This window comes from Cervus elaphus, chromosome 9, assembly GCF_910594005.1.
Source record: "Cervus elaphus chromosome 9, mCerEla1.1, whole genome shotgun sequence".
Classification (NCBI taxonomy): domain Eukaryota; kingdom Metazoa; phylum Chordata; class Mammalia; order Artiodactyla; family Cervidae; genus Cervus; species Cervus elaphus.
In genome coordinates, this window is record NC_057823.1 from 94,684,707 (window position 1) to 94,705,943 (window position 21,237).

The window sequence follows — 21,237 nt, forward strand, 5'->3', positions numbered from 1 at the left end:
AGAGGGGGGTGGAAACAATGTCCTTAAAAATCTTTTGTCATGAAGGACTATTTAATAACCATTATTCTGGGTATATTCTTCTATAAAAACTCTACCATCACTTTCATCAAATCTTTTTTTTTTTTTTTTTTTACCCCAGGCCAGCAACATGACTTTTTCCTAAATAGGTGCCTAAAATTAAAAAAAAAAAAAAAAAAAGATTTAAATATTAATCACAAAACTTAGAGATTTAAAATACAGTCCAATTACTAAAGCCCTCTAAGCAGTCCTAAAATCAGTCCTTTCAGGATGTTTGGGAACTACAGACAATGCTAGAAATAAAATCTGCAACACTTACAATCTGACTTTTAACAATAATCTAGTTAAGGACATAATATTAGCCTTGCTTCCTGGACAATTTATTTTTGAAGAGCAAATAACTTCAATGTGCTACAATATCCCCTAACTACTCAGGTAGTTAGGTAGAAAAAGAATAATGGTAGAAAAATGGTAAAAAGAAATGGTAGAAAAACGGTAAAAGAAAATGGTAAAAGAAAAATGGTGGAAAAAGAATAATGTGCTTTGAAAATCAGAAATAAAATAACTTTAACTATGTTCATATTCTTCTTTGCAAAGGTGGGATGTGGTTCAGTGAGTTGGAAATAGGAACTTCGAGTTCTTTGGGGATCAGAATATCAATCTATTTCACCATAAAGCATATTTATGGCTCCAATGGTAATGAGGCTATGCAGAGTGTAGGAAGAAATGAAGGAAACTTTAAAGAAAGTTGCAGCGTTAATTAAATAAAACCCAGTTTCTCTAATGTTGGTAATTGTGGGAGAAGCACACTTTGGAAGGACAATAGGATTTTCCAGGCCTAGGCGTCCTTGACTTTACCTTGAAGTTTTCTCAATAATTACTGCCACTACTGTGCTGACCATAACCATTTTATCTCCTAGACCAAGCAGCTCTTTCCTCAATAATCCAGAGCATGGCCAAGAAAAGTCTCTCATGTTTAAAAATAATTTATACCAAGACTACGGGAATACAAATAAAAGGAAGCAATTCGTTCCTTGGACTAAAATATAGAATTACAAAGTCTGATTTGCCCACTAGAGCCTTAAGACTTATTCTACCCTACTTAGCCAACCACCATCTAGATGCTGTCTTACCACTGTGCATCCAGATAACTTATATTTCAGTATCACTCCTTCCAAAAGTTAAGACCTAAGGGTGATGCCATTTATTCAAATTTACTTGACATTCTGGAAATATGCTATAACATTTTTGGCATGACAGTACTTCCATTGGGATATTTTCCCCTCTTCCTACGCACTTACCTTATCCCTTTCTTCACCTTGAAAACTCCTATTCATCCTTTGAGACCCAGTTTAAGCATCTTTCCTCCATGAAGTCTTCTCTGACTGCAGTATGCAGTCATTCCTTCCTCTAAATTGTATACACCTCATACCATATTTCATTGCAACTACTTGTTTATAATTCTGTATCCATTAGACTAAGCTCACTGACTGAAGGAATGCTGTCTTGTGTATCTCGGTATTCCTTCTTCCAGATCCAGGCAAAGTATTTATTAAATGTCTAATGCCAGCTGTCTGAATGAATGGTTAAATGTAGCTCTAACACCTCTCCTTTGGAATGATATATACAGACTTTGTGATTACTGTGTTACTCACAGAACTCTTTTGTTTACTTCCAGGAGTTACGTTCCTCATGTTGACATTGCCAAAAGCCTGATTTCTGGATAAGCAGGTTGTTACTGGACCATATAACTTTACAACATATTCTATTCTGACTGTGGCCAAATGACTGAAACCATTCGTCCAGTAAGAGTTGTGTACTTTTGAGTAAATTAGGTTACATGTGTCCCCTAAACAAATGTTACCTTTTCCTGACCAAATGTCTTTATGATTCTCTACCTAGCTCCTTCCACTCTCATATCTTATCTTAAACCTTTTTTGGAACAGATGTTTAAAACATATACATACATACTTTGTTGAAATTGATATCACTATTTTCTTGCCACATTAGAACACACACTCATGCCATAGTTACCTCTCCAGTGATATAATTTTTATCAGTCATATTTCTTCACTTACTTAATTATCACAGACTTTAGTCAAAGTATATCTAGGTATTTTTCTGATTTTTACATTAAGCAAATCTTAAGTAAACTAGGTTGCAGCTGTAGCTATGAAAATGTTCTAGATTTCCAATCTAATGGTATAGTGATTGTCCTTAAACTTAATTCATCTACCTACCTCACTTCCTTACCCACAATCTTTCTGCTTTACATAGACTCCTCCCAATGAGTCAGAGTTGAAGTGGTGTTTTTCTGAGGTGAAAGGAATGTTTTTCTGAGTTTCAAATACTGATCTCATAATCGCAAATTCAATAGTTGGTATGATACTAAAAATACAATATACATTTTACAGTTCTTTTCAAAGTTATAAAATCACATTACCTGATTAGACTGTGATACTCTGAGGATGGTAGGGAATTCATCTTTAAACTCATCTATAAGGTCCATGATTACTTTCTGGATCCCCTCAACTAAGACAAAAAGAAGTTAGGGGGTAAAAATATGCTTAACTAAAAATGTCCTAGACAAATTCAAAAGAAGACGGAACGCTGGGTCCACCTTGGGGATTTAACTCCCAGTTTCCATACCCCCATCCCCTTCACAAGAATAGTGTGCATACTTCTTCCAGAAAAGTTCTTCAACACCTGCCCACATATCCACCCAACAGGTTTGACTGGCATGTTGAGTTCCTAGTTCATGGCAAGCTTGCAGGCCTGGGCACTGCCCGTCCTCCTCTACCATTTGTGAGGGGTGAGAGTAACCTTTCCACTCAGGGAAGCAAGCGAGGGCAGAACCTGCAGTTCCAGAGAATTCTTTGTTACTGCACAATGGGTCTCTAGGAACTTGCTATAGAATCCTCTGAAATCACTCTGGGCCTAAGAGGAGGAAGAGTGTGTTTGGAGCCACAAGGGGAGGAGAAATGAGATTAAAAAATGAAGCACACTAAGGAGTTCTGCAATAGGAATTGAATTTTGTCTCAACTTCTGTAGTGATACTTCAGTTATTGGATCATCTGAGACCCTTTGGAAAGAGTTGGCGTACGCTTTAAAAGAAATGCTTTACCTTTGATGCCAAGCGGAAAAGAAACACCAGCAGTTAACTCAGAAAGAGACTTATGCCCAAGCTGTTTTTCCTTCACCCAAATGAGGATCACTAGGTCAGGCCAAGGCAAAATCATGAAGTCTTTGGTTTGCCTTCTTTAAAATCTCACCTTTTTGTTTTCTTCATCCTTGTCCCTTGAGTACTTTCTCACTTCAGACGACCATTATTTTCCCCTTGTCAAAGCTGGAAAGAACTGCATGTCATGCTCACTTGATTATATTGTGGGCTTCCCAGAGGGAACCAGTGGTAAAGAACCTGCCTGCCACTGAAGGTCGACTTAAAGAGACACGGGTTCGATCCCTGAGTTGGGAAGATCCCCTGGAGGAGGGCATGGCGACCCACTCGGGGATTCTTGCCTGGAGAATCCCAGGGACAGAGAAACCTGGCAGGTTACAGTCCACAGGGTCGCAAAGAGGTTACATTTTAGTATGAATAAGCTAGTTGGTCAACTCAAATCCATTTTAATTTGAAGCCTTTATATTTAACTGTAGCTAGATGTATTTCTTCAGCAAGCATAAAACTGGCTGCTGGAGGTCTGTGTAAGGGAACTACCAGGAAAAGAGAAATGATCATCATAGGATCCTTCTAGCTTGTGATGCCTGCCAGATCCCCAGGTTTCACCCAGTCCTCAGTCCTCACCTGCCTGAGAACACTCTCCATCATAGCGAAACCACCTCTCTGCCCTTGAACAGCACCTGCTTCCCTCCATCATAAAGCTGATGTAAAGAGAACTATACCCTTACCACTTGGAAAGTGAAATCTACTGCCAGAAAGAAAATATTATTAGACAGTGATGAACACACGAACTGGGAGTCTACACGAAAATGAAACCCTTTATTTGTACTACTAAGATACCTGGCTATCAGAGTTACCAGAGTAACACCCGTTGGGACCTCTCTCTTGGTCATCTGTGTTCTCCACGCCCATCAACTCCCAAATTCTTTTTTCCATCTACCATCCTCAATGTCCGAGCCCCCAGTTGTTTCACCTAGTTTTCTTTTCATCCATTCTCCCCTCCTAGGCATCCTGTACAATTTTAAAAAATCTATAGGAAAACATATCATGTTAATATTTCCCATACTCCAAGCTTACCTGACTCTGTTGTTAGTTATGCTAATGAAATTCTTTTCATCTTTTCTCTCTTAATGGCCTTCTCCCTGCAAAGGAAGTGATGGAAAAAGACAGGGTGATAAGTTAAAAAAAAAAAATCCCATCTTCCTTTACTTACATTTGTGACCATACCTGATAATATTTATTATTTGGGGCTTTATTTAATATTTTATGCCTGTATCCTTACATATACTACATTATTATAGACAGTATTAGATGAAATAATGTCAGTGGCTATGTTTAGTTATTTGTTGTTATTTATAACTCATGATTGAGTATTCCATACTTAAAAATTTGAATTACAATTTTGAGGTAGCTTGTATGTAAACAGGATGCTTGTAAATTGAATTATTTGAAATGTACTAAGGGAACTTTTAAAATATAATAACTCACCCTAGATAAATCCTCCTGTAAGGTAAAGAATCATCTTTTTTTAGAGTGACTGCAAATGTTTAACTTTTAGTCTAACAATATCCTCTTTTTTATTGGAATATAGTTGCTTTACACTGCTGTGTCAGTTTCTGCTATACAACAAATTGAATCAGCTATATGTATGTGTATATATCCCTTGTTTTTGGATTTCCTTTCCATTTAGGTCACCACAGAACACCGAGTATATTTCTCTGTGCTATACAGTGGGCTCTAATTAATTATTTTACACATAGTAGTATATATATGTCAATCTTGGTCTCCCAAATCATCCCATCACCACCCCCTTCCCTCATACAATGTCTGTGTCTTTATCTCTGTGTCTCTATTTCTGCTTTGCAAATAAGACCATCTATACCATTTTTCTAGATTCTACATGTATGTGTTAATATTATGATATCTGTTTTTATCTCTCTGACTTACTTCACTCTGTAAGACAGTCTCTAGGCCCATCCACATCTCTGTAAATGAGACAGTTTCATTCCTTTTTATGGCTGAGTAATTTAATATGCCATTGTATATCTGTACCACATCTTCTTGATTGATTCCTCTGTCGATGGACATTTAGGTTGCGTCCATGTCCTGGCTATTATAAACAGTGCTGCAGCAAACACTGGAACTCAGGTATTGTTTTGAATTATGGTTTTCTCTGGGTATATGCCAGTCGTGGGATTTCTGGATCACATGGTAGTTCTAGTTCTACTTTTTAAAGGAACTTCCATATTGTTCTCCATGTTGGCTATGACTGTCAGTTTACATCCCCACCAGTAATCATCTTTTTAACATGAAAAATAAATACCTGCTAATATCTTGTAAGTACAGATTTTCAAAGGTATTTCTCTCTCTCTCTCTCTCTCTATATATATATATACACACACACACACACATTTTGCTTCTCCTTTAAGATGGTTTAATAACTATATTCTACAACTCCAGTTGAGTACCATTAATATGAAGTAGACCTGAGAGCCTGAAGGAAGTCTTCAGATAGTTACAGTAAAATGATAGACCACACAGAGGACAGAATTAGCAACAATAGTATTGCCATACAGCTTAGGAACTTCTGAGGTTGGTTAGATGATAGGAAACTGGGAAGGCCAGATTTCCTGTTGTCTGTTTCCTACATCACAATATAAACTTCATGAGCCCAGGGTCTTTGGTTGGCTCAAGGTTATATTCCCAATACTTAGATAATGCTTTTACAGTTTTACACAAATATGTCCTTAATGGGGCTTCTCTGATGGCTTAGCAGGTAAAGAATCCTCCTGCAATTTGTAACATGTCTTGGGCAGGATGAAAATTTTAATCATTAACAAAGTCTGTGTTAATGATTGATTGCGTGAGGGGGAGGTGGAATCTTCCAGAGGGACTGAGGGGCAGTGGCTTACTGTGAAGGACGCAGGCCGTGGAGTTTGAGCCTTTTGGAAGACTGAAATCATGGGGTCCAGAAACTGATGCCTAGTTCCATTTCACTGGTGTCAAAAAATATTTCAACTCTTACATTCTCACAGGGAGAATGAATTGTGTGCTGGCCACATACAGAGGTATTGCTTTGATATTCTTAGACTTCAAGTTAAGCTCTAAAAAAACTCCAGCTGCAGAAGCAACATGAACAGATTGTGAACAGTCCATTATCTGTTAAGTTCCCACGCTTGAAGAAGCTAATGTGAACTCACCATGTGATACTCCATTTGTATAATAAATTATGAAACTGGAAAAAAAAAAAGTCTGTGTATGTCTGTGTGAGTCACTCAGTTGTGTCTGACTCTTTGCAACCCCAGGGACTATAATAGTCTGCAAGGCTCCTCTGCCCATGGAATTCTCCAGGCACGTATACTGAGGTGGGTTGCCGTTCCCTTCTCCAGGGGATCTTCCCAATCCAGGGACTGAACCCGGGTCTCCTGCACTTTAGGTGGATTCCTTACCCTCTGAGCCACCAGGAAGCCCTACCAAAGTCTTCATAGAGTCAATTAACTAAAATGTCAATGCAAAACACTTAAGATACATTACATACAAACAATAATGTTTATTAAACACCATGGGAAGAAAATGTGTTTTCTCCACGTACAAAGTACTACATTTTAACTGAGTTTCCCTTGATAGTGACATAACCTAAATAATTAACTGAATTAATTCAAGATGAGCTCTATAAGGAAATAGGTACACTGAGAATGCTTGTCTTTGATTTTCCTTTACACTTTTTTTGCTAAATAATACTGAATAGATTAACAGCAGTCTATTATTCTATATATATGAGAATAGAAAATAAAAGTGTACAAGTTCATGGATTTAGTACTGATAAAAAATTATGTAAGTGAAAACATACAATGCAGTAAAGGTCGAAAGACTATATATGTAAGTTTTTTCAAATATTTACTTCTAAAAAGTAAGCCCCAACTAAAAATTGAAAACAAATTGGAAAAAATTAGTTGCATATCAAATTGGTTACAAGACCTACAAATGATTTGAGTGGCTTTATATTTTTAATTGAAGTAGAGTTGATTTTCAGTACTGCAGTTATACAGCAAAGTGATTCATACGTGCGTATGTGTGTGTCCATGTTCTTTTTTCAGATTATTTTCCATTATAGGCTATTACAAGATATTGAATATAGCTCCCTGTGCTATACAGTAGGCCCTTGTTTTTATTTATTGGGTTGACCAGAAAGATCATACTGGTACAGAAAAGCCTGAACGAACTTTCTAACCAGCCCCATATTTTATATATAGTAGTGTGTATTTGTTAATCCTAAATTCCTAATTCATCCCTCCCCTTCCTTTCCTCTTTGGTAACCGTTAAGTTTGTTTTTTATGTCCATGAATCTATTTCTAAATAAGTTCATTTGTATTAATATCATATTTTAAGATTCCATATATGTGTTATCGCAATATGTCTGTCTGATTTACTTCACTTAGTATGATAATCTCTAGGTCCCTCCATGTTGTTTCAAATGGCATCATTTCATTCTTTTTGATGGCTGAGAAATATCCCTTTTTTTTGCTTGTGGAAAGACTGTTTTCATATTGGAGTGGGCTGCCATTCCCTCCTCCAAGGGATCTTTCCAACCCAGGGATTGAACCTGAGTCTCTTGCCTCTGTTGCACTGCAGGTAGATTCTTTACCATCTGAGCCACCAGGGAAGCCCTTTTCATATATTATACTCTGATAAAGAACTTAAATGGACTTATATATAAATTAATATAAAATGATACCTCTGGTATTGACAGGTTTGAACTTGTACTCCTTAGGAACAACCATAATCCTTGAAATGATTGCATTAATGACTTCCTGTCCTCAGTCCATTGGAAGCTTTTGTTTATAGGAATTCATAGGGCTCATTTTTGTTTTCTTGAAATGCCATGTAGTTATAAATTAGTTGTAGACATCAGGTGCTTCTGATGAACTGAAAATCTGACTTTTGGGAAACTTCACAGGTTTCTTTATCTATCATGTAGGTGATTATATATGGATACATTAAAAAAAATAAGACTGGGATTTTTTTTTCCCTTCAACTTGAAATATTATCCCTGTATATTGCATGAATGAGAGATTTCCCCATATTTCCATCAGAGTAATATACTTGCTTTAATTCTTAAGCATGAGTGAACATGATACAAAAATATATGCTGACTTACTTGTGAAGAATGCATTTAAAGCTATTTTAAATGTATTTTAATTTGTGAGACTTTACTTATTAGGAAATTGGTTATTATACTTAATGCTCTAATCTGGTGGTAAAGGTATTCTTAAGAATTTGCAAGTAGTTTAGATTTTCAAAGCAGAATGGGAGAGAACACTGTATAACCATCCTGCTGCTCCTTCAGTGCAGTACAGTAAAACTCTGAAATTAAAAAAAAAAGAGCAAAGTAAAACACCATAATGTTAAACAGAATCGACAAGATCATCATAAACTCATGATTTTTAAAAATACCTTTTTTCTAGCAGTACAGTTAGAAACACTGCCCCCTCAGTAGAAAAGAGCACATCTAACACCCAGGTCCTAGGCTTTAAAATACCACCCCCCCTTCTACTAGGAACCAGGACTCCTTGAAGAAATAGCTGATAGCAGTCTGTAGCAACAGGAATATAGGATGAAGCAGGGAGATCTCAGGCCAGAAAGGAAGAAAGCTTTTTGAAGATTAATGGGGCCCTACGAGGAGGACACAGAAGCCAGCTTGAAGGAACTACGAAGGCATGATTCCATTTATATGAAGTTCAAAACCACTCAAAACCAAGCAATGTATTAGGAGTACACATATGCATGGTAAAACTATAGAGAAAAGACCAAGGGAAGCATAAACATAAAATTCAGGACAGTGCTTACGACCTCTGAGGAGGGAATGAAGAGATGGGATTGCACAAGGGCATACAAGGACTTTGAAGGTAATGACAGTGTATTTTTTCTAAAACTTAATCACGTGTGCAGGTATCAAAGTATTGCAATCTTTATCTCTTGCAGCAATTTGTAAATGTATCTTCTCAATATTTAATAAAAACAATGAAAGAAAATAACCTGATGAACAAATTGCTGTAACAACTTTGGGAAAAAATTATCATTAAGGTTATTCCAGTAACAATGGTAAGGGTATGTCTTTCAGTCATTAAATATTAAATAAACAACTATTATGTGATGGCGTAGTGAATAAAATAGGTGAAAACAGTTGCTCTACTGGAACTCACATCCAGTGGAACAGAATCAAACAATTTGCTATTTTCTATGGACCAAAAAAAGCCATTTCTTTCATTAGTAACTTGCTCCGATTTTGAAGTGAATGTTTCACAACTGTATTCTATATAACACTTGAAAAAACTAACTACATATGAGATAAAATATTCTTCTGATTGAAAAGATCTTATTTTAACCTGAGAAAAGTTATGTTATAAATCTATGTTTTAGACTGAAATCTTCTTACAGCTCCCTCATCAAATCTGTAGACATAATTGCAAATAAGAGTTTTTGAGCAGCTATGCATCTTCTGATAGACATCTTCACCTTGGAAATAGGCAACCTAAAATTGAAACCTTTCAGGAAAAGCAATATTAAACACATTTGAGTATCCACAGTCCACATATTTTTACAGCCTTCGGTTAGAGTCTCAGATTCATCTACTTCAAGTTGTAATGTCTGCCAGGCATGACTAAAAATACAGATTTTGTATTTTGGTCCCTTCCCCTGCAGTCACAGAATGTATAGCTTAATTGCCTAGATGCTTAAGCAGATCTCCCTGGTCAAAGCAATAATATTCAAACAAGATAAAAAAGAAAAAATTGGTCATTCCATGTAATTCGACATAGGTATAAAAAAGAAAACTGTTCTGCATTAAAAATTAAACACTAAAGGATACATTCCACTCTTTCTTTGACCCAACACATCTACAGCAAGTTGATGACATTTGTTTAGAGCTGAGCCCAGACAAGATATAATTCACCATGTGCAAATTTATCTGAATTTGCTACGAGACAACACTGGTGTCCAGTCAGCACCAACTAATCCTCTTAAGTAAGTTAAAAGTATAATAAATTGCCTATAATCCTAAACTATGAAGGCTATAGACAATAATTATAATAACAATACCCTTTATTTTAAAATGAAGTCCCCTCAACCAATGACTTAAATTGCATCTGCCCAGTTTGTAGTTGGTGGCTTCCCTGATAGCTCAGCTGATAAAGGATCTGCCTGCAATGCAGGAGACCCGGGTTTGATTCCTCAGTTGGGAAGATCCGCTGGAGAAGGGATAGGCTACCCACTCCAGTATTCTTGGCCTTTCCTTGTGGCTCAGCTGGGAAAAAAATCTGTCTGCAATGCGGGAGGCCTGGGTTTGATCCCTGGGTTGGGAAGATCCCCTGGAGAAGGAAATGGCAACCCATTGTGGTATTCTTGCCTGGAGAATCCCTTGGACAAAGGAGTCTGGTGGGCTACAGCCCATGGGGTCACAAGAGTCAGACGTGACTTAGTGACTAAACCATCACCATCAGTTTGTAGTTAGTACTCAATTTTCACACAAACAAGTTGATAAAACCCCAAACTAAACATATCTAAAATGCATTATCTAGGCAGTTAAAAGATTGGAAAAGCAAGCTTTGTTTTTCTTTCAAAGGATGTAGTAAAGCCAGATTATTTTTTCAGATTCTATTTAAAGATAGAAAACAGGATGATTTTGTGGGCCATGCATAAGTTCTACTATGTCTATCTGTGTGTGCGCTCAACTGCTCATTTTCGTCAGACTCTTTGCGACCCCATATAATGTAACCCCATATAATGTCCATGGAATTTTTCAGGCAAGGACACTGGAGTGGGTTGCCATTTCCTACTCCAGGGAATCTTCCCAAGCCAAAATTGAACCTGCATCTCTGACATCTCCTGCATTTGGCAGGTGGATTCTGTAGCACCTTGATGAATCAAGCTCTGAGGAATTTAAAAAAGTATCCCCACCAAGGAAGTGGCAGAGCAAAGACCCTTGTCTAAATTCTGTTTTCAATATTTTGAATTCTCTCGTCCAACATACTGCCTCTCTTAGTTGGAGTGAGTGACTTTCAAGAGCAGAAAGAAAAAGGAGACAATAACAATAGGAGAAATACTCTAAGATGGTCTAAAGTGAAAAGTGAAAGTGAAGTCGCTCAATCATGTCCGACTCTTTGTGACCCCATGGACTGTAGCCTACCAGGTTCCTCTGTCCGTGGGATTTTCCAGGCAAGAATACTGGAGTGGGTTGCCATTTCCTTCTTCAGAGGATCTTCCCAACCCAGGGATCGAACCTGGGTCTCCCGCATTGCTGGCAGACGCTTTACCGTCTGAGCCACCAGGGAAGTCCAAGATGGTCTAAGAAGTTTAGAAAAAGATTCACATGATCGGAAATTCTATTATGGACAGCTTTTACCTTTTCAATCAAAATCTGAGTGCCCACTGTACACCGGGGACCTGGGACACAAAAATGAACATGAAAAGTCCTTGTTGCAGGTAATATAAAACAGTTTCAAAGACAATTACAATAAAATATTATAAAAGCAGTAACACAAAGTGCTCTATGCAAGCAAGAGAAAGGGTGTCAACTCTGAGAGGCCAAAGTCTGAAAACCTTTTGTTTGGTAAACACATCAGACGCTGTGCAAGAAACTGGGGGCAGTGCTAAGTAAAACAGGTGGGATCGCTGCTCTCACAGAGCTTGTATTACAGTAGGAGAAGACACAGCAAATGAATGTCATCCCATGTAGTAATAATATACTATACTGTACTATAGCAAGTGAAACTGAACCATGTATAAACTGAGAAGACTAGGCCATTACTTTATGGAATGTCAAGGAAGCATGCCTGTGAGACAGTGAAGAACAACTAAGTCAAGGGCATATGCCCCTTCATATAGTTATTGCTTCATCTCTGGGGCAAAATCAGTTAGTTGTTTTTTATTTTTTTAAACTCAGCACCTTTATTCTGTAAGGCTTCCCTGATAGCTCAGTTGGTAAAGAATCAGCCTGCAATGCAGGAGACTCCAGGTCAGTCTCTGGGTCTGGAAGATCCCCTGGAGAAGGGATAGGCTACCCACTCCAGTATTCTTGGGCTTCCCTGGTGGCTCAGCTGGGAAAGAATCTGCCTGCAATGAGGGAGACTTGGGTTCGATCCCTGGGTTGGGAAGATCTCCTGCAGAAGGGAAAGGCTACCCACTCCAGTATTCTGGCCTGGAGAATTCCATGGACTGTACAGTTCATGGGGTCGCAAAGAGTTGGACACGCCTGAGCAACTTTTTCACTTTAACCTTTATTCTGCAGAGAGTTTACCTTCAGGCTCACGGTGTAATTCTCCGTAACTCACACTGTCTTGGTTCAGTTTCCATCCTTGCCCAGTATGAGGAAGAAAGATCCCTTTCTCTCTTCATCATCGACATGACCGCTCTCGGCGAGTCGCGGGCCTGCGCCCATCGTGCTGAGCGCTGTCCTCACCTGGACCAGCTCCCCCGGAAGGGCAGGCCCCACATGGGGCTGCGTGGCTCCGGGTGCCCCTCGACCACCTGCAGGTCAGGAGCGCGGTGGAGGCCGCCCACCCACCTGGGCGTGCAGACACTACCATGGCAGCCCTTTGGAGCCCTCATTGGCCTCCTGGCCACAGCCTTCGCTTCCACCACAGCCCGGCTGCAAAGGGGCAGCCCAATACCTGCCTGCGCCCCCTTCCACACGTAAGTGATGGGAGACCCGAGGGCTGGTTCCCGCAGCACGTGCCGCAACGTGTGATGTCCATGCATTGGAGCAAAGCCAGGCCTGTGATGAGGAAACCTGGGACAGAGTCCAGTCGCCAGCCTCCAGGAGGTTCTAGAACCCCTGGAGTTGGGAGTTCCAGTCCTCAGGGCCTGTGCAAAGGTAGCCTGCCCACGGCCAGATATGGCACAGGCATCTAGCAGAGGTTGTCTTGGCCTCTCCTCCAAGACCTTATTCCTCCCCCAACTTTGCATGCCCTTGGAGGCATCCCAGAGGACTGCTCTTCTGCCTAAAATCCCAGACACTCAGGTCCAGGTAGGTGTTCGGACCTACCGGTCAAGAAGAGCAAATGGTGCTGAATGTGCTTGGTTTCACTTGTGATGAAAACTGCAGGCCCAACGGATAGGGGTCCTGCCAGACAGACATCATTTCGAAGAAAAGGGAGGATGGTTTTTAGGGAGGAAGCCTAGCAACAGTATCAGAAGAAAGTTAATCCCCAAAGCTAACACCTTTTCAAATTTTGTCAACTCAGTAAAACCTTTATTTTTCAGAGATTTCTTTACCCTCAATTCATTCCCCCACCTAAAGTATCGAGTTTTTTGTTAAATCACACCAATAGCAACTTTGGAAAAATCACAAAAAATAATGTGCTATGACGTGATGTGAATATGGAAATCCTACGATTAAAAGGCAAGAGACCCTGGGATATTAGTGTCGGGGCTGATCTGACCACCTGTAGGAACTACCGTCACTTAATCCCTCAGCTCAAATTTATTAATCAGCAAAGTGAGGGAGTTGAAATAGAGATCTTCAAAACTTTGTGTCTGACCTTAGCAACTGTCCTACATTATCACTGATAGTCATTACATATTTTGGTAACTGTAATTGCCCCAGGATCAAAGCCAAAAATTAAGGCACTTGGTGCAGGGAAATCAGGCGTGCTGCAGTCCACAGGGTTGCAAAGAGTAGGACACGACTGAGCGACTGAACTGACTGAGACCTCCCCGTCCTTCGCTACCTCCCAGAGTTTGCTCAAACTCATGTCCATTGGGTCAGTGATCCCATCCAACCATCTCATCCTCCGTTGCCCCCTTCTCCTCCCACCTTCAATCTTTCCCAGCATCAGGGTCTTTTCCAGTGAGTCAGCTCTTGGTATCAAGTGGCCAAAGTATTGGAGCTTTAGCTTCAGTCCTTCCAATGAATATTCAGTGTTGATTTCCTTTACGATGGACTGGTTTGATCTCCTTGCAGCCCATGGGACTCTCAAGAGTCTTCTCCAACACCACAGTTCAAAAGCATCAGTTCTCTGGTGCTTAGCTTTCTTTATAGTCCAACTCTCACATCCATACACGACTACTGGAAAAACCAGAGCTTTGACTGACTATACTGACCTATGTCAATAAAGTGATGTCTCTACTTTTTAATATGCTGTCCTACATTTGTCATAGCTTTTCTTCCAAGGAGCAAGCGTCTTTGAATTTCATGGCTGTAGTCACCATCTGCAGTGATTCTGGAGCCCAAGAAAATAAAGTCTGTCACAGTTTCCATTGTTTCCCCATCAATTTGCCATGAAGTGATGGGATGCCACGATCTTAGGTTTTTGAATGTTGAGTTTTAAGCCAGCTTTTTCAATCTCCTCTTTCACCTTCATCAAGAGGCTCTTTAGTTCCTCTTTCCTTTCTGTCATAAGGGTGGTATCATCTGATCACCCTCCATAATATTGGTGAGCCTCATCCAATGAATCGAAGGCCTTAATAGAACAAAGACGGGCTTCCCCTAAGAAGGAAGTCTGCTGGCAAACGACCTTTAGACTTGATATACACTCTTCCCTAGGTCTCTAGTCTGCTGGCCTAACCTGCAGGTTTTGTATTTATCAAACCGCCACAATTACATGATCCAATTCCTTAAACCTCTCTTTTATATATAGTATTTTTTGTATGTACACACACACACTTACATAGCCCATTGTCTCTCTTTCTCTGGCTAACCCCAGTGACTGAAACCAGCCCAGGGAGCCCTTGGAGAGATGCTGTAGGAGAAGCCAGGGAAGGAATATATCCTTTCTCATCCTGCTCCCTCTGATCTCCCCACTGACTATATGCAACTAAAAGGCAGAAAGGAAAAGGAGCCTATGGGTACAGTTTACACAAGCTAGGTTTCCAGCATACAGAGCAGGGTAGAGATGAGAGACAAGCAGGCCTTGGGCAAAGAAAGAGTTAAACTCATTAAAAAAAAAAGGTTTAGAAAGCTTTACCATAAAATTCAGAAAAGTAGTCACCTTCTGAAGCATGAGAAGGTAAGGATCCAGAAGGGATACATGGGTTGGGGGTATTTCCTTATTAGAATGTTGACTAAATGAGTGTTTGTCTTATAGTTATCCATTAAACTATACATCTATGCTTTGTACTTTTTATATATTTCATAATTTAAAAGTTTAAAGAAGAAAACAACATTTAGCCATAAGAACTTTTATAACATATGAATTCTAATAGTCACAGTCATTTTCCAGGTGAGCAAGTTCGTAGCACTTAAAACGAGTCTCTTTAAAATACCAGAAAATTTATTACAGACAGTATACAAGTCCTGACAAGTTAGAGAACTAAGTATCTCAGAACTCAAAACATTTTTTTAAAAAGTTGCTTCCAGCCAGAGGGGGAGGAAAGAATAGTACCTGGAGACTTGGACATGTTTATTCACACGTGCTGAGAGTAAAGAACAGTAGAGAGGTAAATGGTGAAGACAGGAGAAGAAAGGGATGCAGAGAGAGAGCAGCTCCCTGCAGGGTCAAAAGGGGAAGCCCATCGGGCACCACCAGAGCAACTAGCCTTGAGTAAGATGAAGGATATTTACTGCACTGGGACTGAAGGAAAAAGAAGAGGATATATGTGGTTGCAAGTGAGTTTGTCAGCTTAGCAGTGGGAAGCTGAGACAGTTCCCCACCTGATGCCTCCTTCTTCTCCCTGATGAAGAGGTGGTGGGCAGTGAGAAGGCTTGGACCACTTTGGAAAACAGCAGCATCAACTACGTTTGCCAGGCGGTACCGAATGCCGATTGAAGAATGCAGACCATGAATTGGTAGCACCATTAATCTGCAAAGTTTTGTGGTTTTCTATAGTAAAATTTAGCAACCCAGAGATAGCAACAGGAAAAAGAGAGAAGTGGGAGTTCAGTTTCTCTTGGGTCTCAGAGAACAGAAATTCTTCAGGAGGATGGAGAAGTAATGGTCTGGTTCTCCTCCTCCACTCAGACTGGAATTCCACAAGGTAAACCGAAAACTTTCAGTACAAAGCTAAGTATGGGCAAACCTAGATGATTGGGATAAGGTATAGTTGGGCCAGTAGTAAGAATATCAGGAAACGGGGCATGTTGGGTTAAACTGGCTATAAAGTTTTTAAGAAGAATTTGCCTGAGAAATGCCCTTCTATTGAGTAGTGGGTGGTGATGGGGTCCAGACTGGCTCTAGAAGACTCCATGTTTTTAGGTCACTCCTTGATGTGAGAATCTAGAAGTAGAAAATACAGGTGCATTATACACAGTTGTCTGCATACCTGTTTAGCAGGTTATCAAGTTCCTTTGAAGTATTTCTTAAGAAGCATACTTAGAAGGTGCCTGTGAATGTGGTGCCTTTGAGAAATCCATGATTCTCAAGAGCTGACTCACTGGAAAGACCTTGATGCTGGGAGAGATTGAAAGTAGGAGGAGAGGAAGGGGACAGAGAATGAGATGGTTAGATGGCATCACCGACTCAGTGGACATGAAGTTGGGCAAACTCTGAGATGGTGAGGGACAGGGCAGCCTGGTGTGCTGCACCCACGGGGTCACAAAGAGTTGGACACGACTGAGCGACTGAACAACAACAAAATTGTGAATGGCTACTGGATAATCTTCGCAGCTAATCCCATCATGCAGACAGCTATCAGCCCTTTGGGCTTCCCTGCTGGCTCAGAAGGTAAAGAATCTGCCTGCAATGCAGGAGACCTGAATTCAACCCCTGGGTTGGGAAGATCCCCTGGAGGAGGGCATGGCAACCCACTCCAGAATTCTTGCCTGGAGAATCCCATGGACAGAGGAGCCTGGCAGGCTACAGTCCATGGGGTCACAGAGTCAGACATGACTGAGCAACTAACACTTTTACTTTCAAAGGGCTGAACCTGTCAACCAGAAGATAAAACTTTAGGGAACTGATCAAGGCATACATTCACTTACTGAAGTTTGCTCTGGAAAATAATGTCTCCATACACAATTTAATGCTGCCATAATTCTAATTAAAATGTAAACTCCTTGGAATCAAAAGGTCCTATACCTTAGGTGCTTTATAAATGTCTGTTGAACTGAGAAGGTGACGAAGGGCTTCCCTTGTAGACTTACCTAAAGGGAAAAGAAAATGCTGGCCACATATCCTAGATTTCCAGGCCCGTTGAGAGTTAACCTTGTGACTGTAAATGAATAAATAGTTTACACACTGGCCTCTTGTGCACTGGGTTAGCACAACCTTCAGCCCTTGCGTATGATCAACTCTGGACACCCTGACAAAATAAAAGTTCTGGGCTTGCAAAAACCAAGGAATGAGCCCTGGAAAATGTGACTCGACTGAGGCAATGTCATCCTGAGACCAGCTTGAGCAGCCCAGCTGCCCTCTCCCTGTGACATTTCTAGCATGGTGGTTTAGAACAGTGACTCTATTTAAATCAATCTGTCCTCCTACCATAAAAAAATCTTTGAGATCATGGTGGAGTCATTAGCAAAACATTGTTGTAATCATCGTTAATGCAAGAGGACTGAGTAATTTATTAGAAATCACAGTGAGTTAATAAAAAGCACTGGCTGAAATATGCCTCCTAATTCTAGAGTCCAGCCCGGGGAGTTACGAATTGTGTACAGTTTGTGACTGTTCATGGGTAGCGACCTAGTAACAGACTGTTCCATTTCAAGGCTACAGCTAGTGAGTACTAAAACACCTGTAATGAAACAAAACAAACTCTGCTTTTGTGTCTGTTTTGTATTTTTTGTATTATGTGATACTTCACTGCTTCTTGCATTATGCCAGGGTTGCACATTTCTGAGTGTCTCATTCTTTTTGTTCATAGAGCCATTGACCTTTCTCACAATTCTGAAGAGTTCAACATAATGACCCATAAAAACAAGATCTTTTCCAATGTGGTAAACATTCCAATTACAACTACTGATTATTCTTTTGTTTCTATTGACCCACAAAAATATAGTTTCTTAACTAATCAGTTCAAAAAAATTGAACTGCTTTCTAGATTTCACTAGAGTTTTCTTGCCCCTCAGAATTTCATAAATTCTCTTTAAATTTCATAAATTCTCCTTAAGTCATAATGTAAAAGGCCTATCCTTTCATTTTACCTGGTGCCAAGTAATTTAACTATTACCTTTATATTAAATCAACAACAATATACTATGGTTTAAGGACACCGTTTGAGAAGACCAAAAAAAAAAGCTTATGGTGGGCAACTTATGCCGTTACCTGGGTGGCACATTAGGCATTGGGAATGTTAGGGCTTTACTCTACCTCTCATTTTGGGGATATTCATTGGAAAATTTGAGAGGCTCTGCTTGCCACTGGGATTCATCCAGAACTGACTTTGCTTTTAGCTTCCCCGATTTATCACTTCACGGAGGAGGGTTTGAATGCCATTTAATGTAGATTGAATTGCCTGGCCTCACTCTAGTCTTAACTGGGAAGGAGCTTATAACTAGAACATCTTGAGGAAGCACATGAAACAAGCCCCTTCATTAGCAGAAACTGTATTTGCCCTGTAGGAGTTGGGCACTTATTGGTTGAAAAGGGGGTTGGATCTGGCTACAGCGGGGGTGGGGTGCGGGCCAAACCGGTACTACAGCTGGAGAGACGATAATAATCACACAAGCCCAGACGTTTTACTTTAAAAGTGAGAGGAGACAATACCCATCGACAATAATTCTCCAGTCCCAGATTTAGACTTTTTAAATGGAAAGGGCTCTAAAAAACAAGTGTGGAGAGCAATGCTAGTAAAAATGTGTCCACAGGGATCTCTGGAAAAAGTGACAGAAGCAGGACAAAAAGGAAGAGAAAACAACACCGTTCAGATAAGCTGAATGATCTGTTATAATGCCAAAAGGACTATTCCCCAAGAATACAAGTTGGTGACTTAGTAGTTAATGGTATCAGTAGGGCTTGCCTCAGAAAAAAAAAATCACTAAGAAAATTTCAATAGTTGTTCACTGTAAAAAGCGTTTAACTGTAGACAGGGTCACAGACGCAAAAGTGGAAAGTAAAAAGCAAGTTTCTAGAAAAATAAGGATCAGCAGTACTGCATGAAGGTAGAAGTCATGTTAAGCAGCTTGTGATAGCTGTTGAATGAAATAGGAGAACACGTGAAAGCATGCTTGTGAAGTGCTCCCATCAGGACGATGCCTAGTGGACGGCCTTGGCAGGGATGCACGTACCTGAACTGGTCAAATAAAAGGCATATAAGAGATGCGGAAGGCTTAGGGGTTTACCACTGGAAACTGCGTAACTTCTATTACAGTTAAAACTGGAAACAGATGATAGGAATATTGAAAACAATCTATTTTTTAAATATATTTCAGTTCTGCAAAAAGGAGGGCTAGCAACAAAATATTATACCATTCAAATTTAATATCCTATATATGTAGGTCTACACATGGAAAACTTCACAAGATATTATGCATAAATAAATTACACAATTAATATGCTTGATTATGATATTTACAAATATTTTTTCCCAGGGCCAAATAACAGCAGGCATAGTAAAGCCCAAAAACCCAGGTTTCTTTGAAGTTCAAACCTTTGAAAAGTGCTGGTAACAAAGAGGCAATCCTGATTCCAAGGAATATATGTTCTGGCATTTTTAAAGCAACATTTTAACTGAAAAATGGAACAATTGTTTGAAAAACATAATTGGGCACAATAACACAGGTGAATAGATATGTTCAAACAAACACACAAATGAACATCTTAGACCTTTTCTGAAAGAGCTTACAGTAGTTGGCTCCGTACATGATACGGATTCTCACTTCAGCTTCTGCAAACAGAATGAATGATATTGCAGCCGTGTAGTTTAGAAGAGATCCACAAATTTAGAAGAAAACTGCTGACTGTTTCTCTAAGAAGAGTTTCCCAGGTAATAAAAAGAGGAACATCAACTTTTCTCAAGACTGAGTGTATGGTTACTGACTCTGCTACCTGACTTTGCTTGCATTACTTATGTGAAGTACTGCAGGCTCTGGTTTAAAAAAAAAAAAGAAAAAGCTAATCTTGAATTCTGTGATTTTTCTGTAAATTTGCAAACGTTTATCTTTCATTAGATTAGTTAGCACAATACAAATACATTTTTCACTGGGCTGATTTCTAGGCAAGTAGCTCTGCGGTTTATCTGTGTTACCTTCTCCTATCTCCCCCTTACTTCCTCTCTCACAGCCGCCCTTGCAGCAGCAGCTAGCCCAGCGTCCTGGTCTGCTTCCTGGCAGACCAGGACTCCACTGTGATATCCTAAGCTTCCCCTCTAAGACACAGCCTCAGACGCCAGACCAGTAGTCTACAAATTTTTTGACTGAGCACCCTATCGTAAGAATTTTGAGTACACCCCCAGTATCTTTATAAATGACAAGCATGTTACTGTTAATATATCGTGACCACAGTAAAACACATTGAAATAGAAAATTTTCAATAGATAACGATGAAGTAAATCACATAAAAAAATCTTTTTAATGTATTACTAATAATACAAAATATACTTTTCTCTAGAATGTTACTGCCAACAAATCTTTTATGGAGAATAACAACTGAATATGCTTCATGAAAAAACTAAGATCATGACATCTGTTCCCATCACTTGATGGCAGCTGGAAGGGGAAAAAGTGACAGGTTATATTTTCTTGGGCTCCAAAATCACTGCGGATAGTGACTGCAGCCATGAAATTCAAAGATGCTTGCTCCTTGGAAGGAAAGCCATGGCAAACCTAGACAGCATATTAAAAAGCAGAGACATCACTTTGCCAACAAAGGGCAGGGAAGTCAAAGCTCTGGTTTTTCTAGTAGTCATGTATGGATGTGAGAGTTGGACCATAAAGAAGGCTGAACACTGCAGAATTGATGCTTTTGAACTGTGGTATTGGAGAAGACTCTCGAGAGTCCTGTGGACTGCAAGGAGATCAAACCAGCCCATCCTAAAGGAAATCAACCCTGAATATTCATTGGAAGGACTGATGCTGAAGCTCCAATATTCTGGCCATCTGATGCAAAGACCCGATACATTGGAAAAGACCCTGATGCTGGGAAAGATTGAAAGCAAAAGGAAAAGAGACC

At 39.7% G+C, this 21,237-nt stretch overlaps 1 protein-coding gene and 1 pseudogene across 16 annotated transcripts in view; one reads left to right on the plus strand and one right to left on the minus strand.

Moving 5' to 3' along the window:
• The window catches only part of SPATA9 (spermatogenesis associated 9), a 54,157-nt gene that overhangs the window by 24,685 nt on the left and 8,235 nt on the right, over positions 1–21,237 (minus strand). For 5 of the 16 annotated variants that reach the window (XM_043913651.1, XM_043913652.1, XM_043913647.1 and 2 more), the window contains 2 exons: positions 4,274–4,338; positions 2,462–2,550 (listed from right to left, as the gene is read on the minus strand). In XM_043913651.1, coding sequence (XP_043769586.1) covers positions 2,462–2,527 — 66 coding nt within the window. In that variant the 5' untranslated portion in view covers positions 2,528–2,550; positions 4,274–4,338. Of the gene's footprint in view, positions 1–2,461; positions 2,551–2,699; positions 3,267–3,290; positions 3,365–4,273; positions 4,339–6,108; positions 6,128–7,931; positions 8,561–16,453; positions 16,582–21,237 lie in introns of those variants that run through there. The other 11 variants (XM_043913648.1, XM_043913638.1, XM_043913646.1 and 8 more) reach the window with 7 other exon arrangements.
• Positions 3,677–6,332, plus strand: LOC122700826 (annotated as a pseudogene).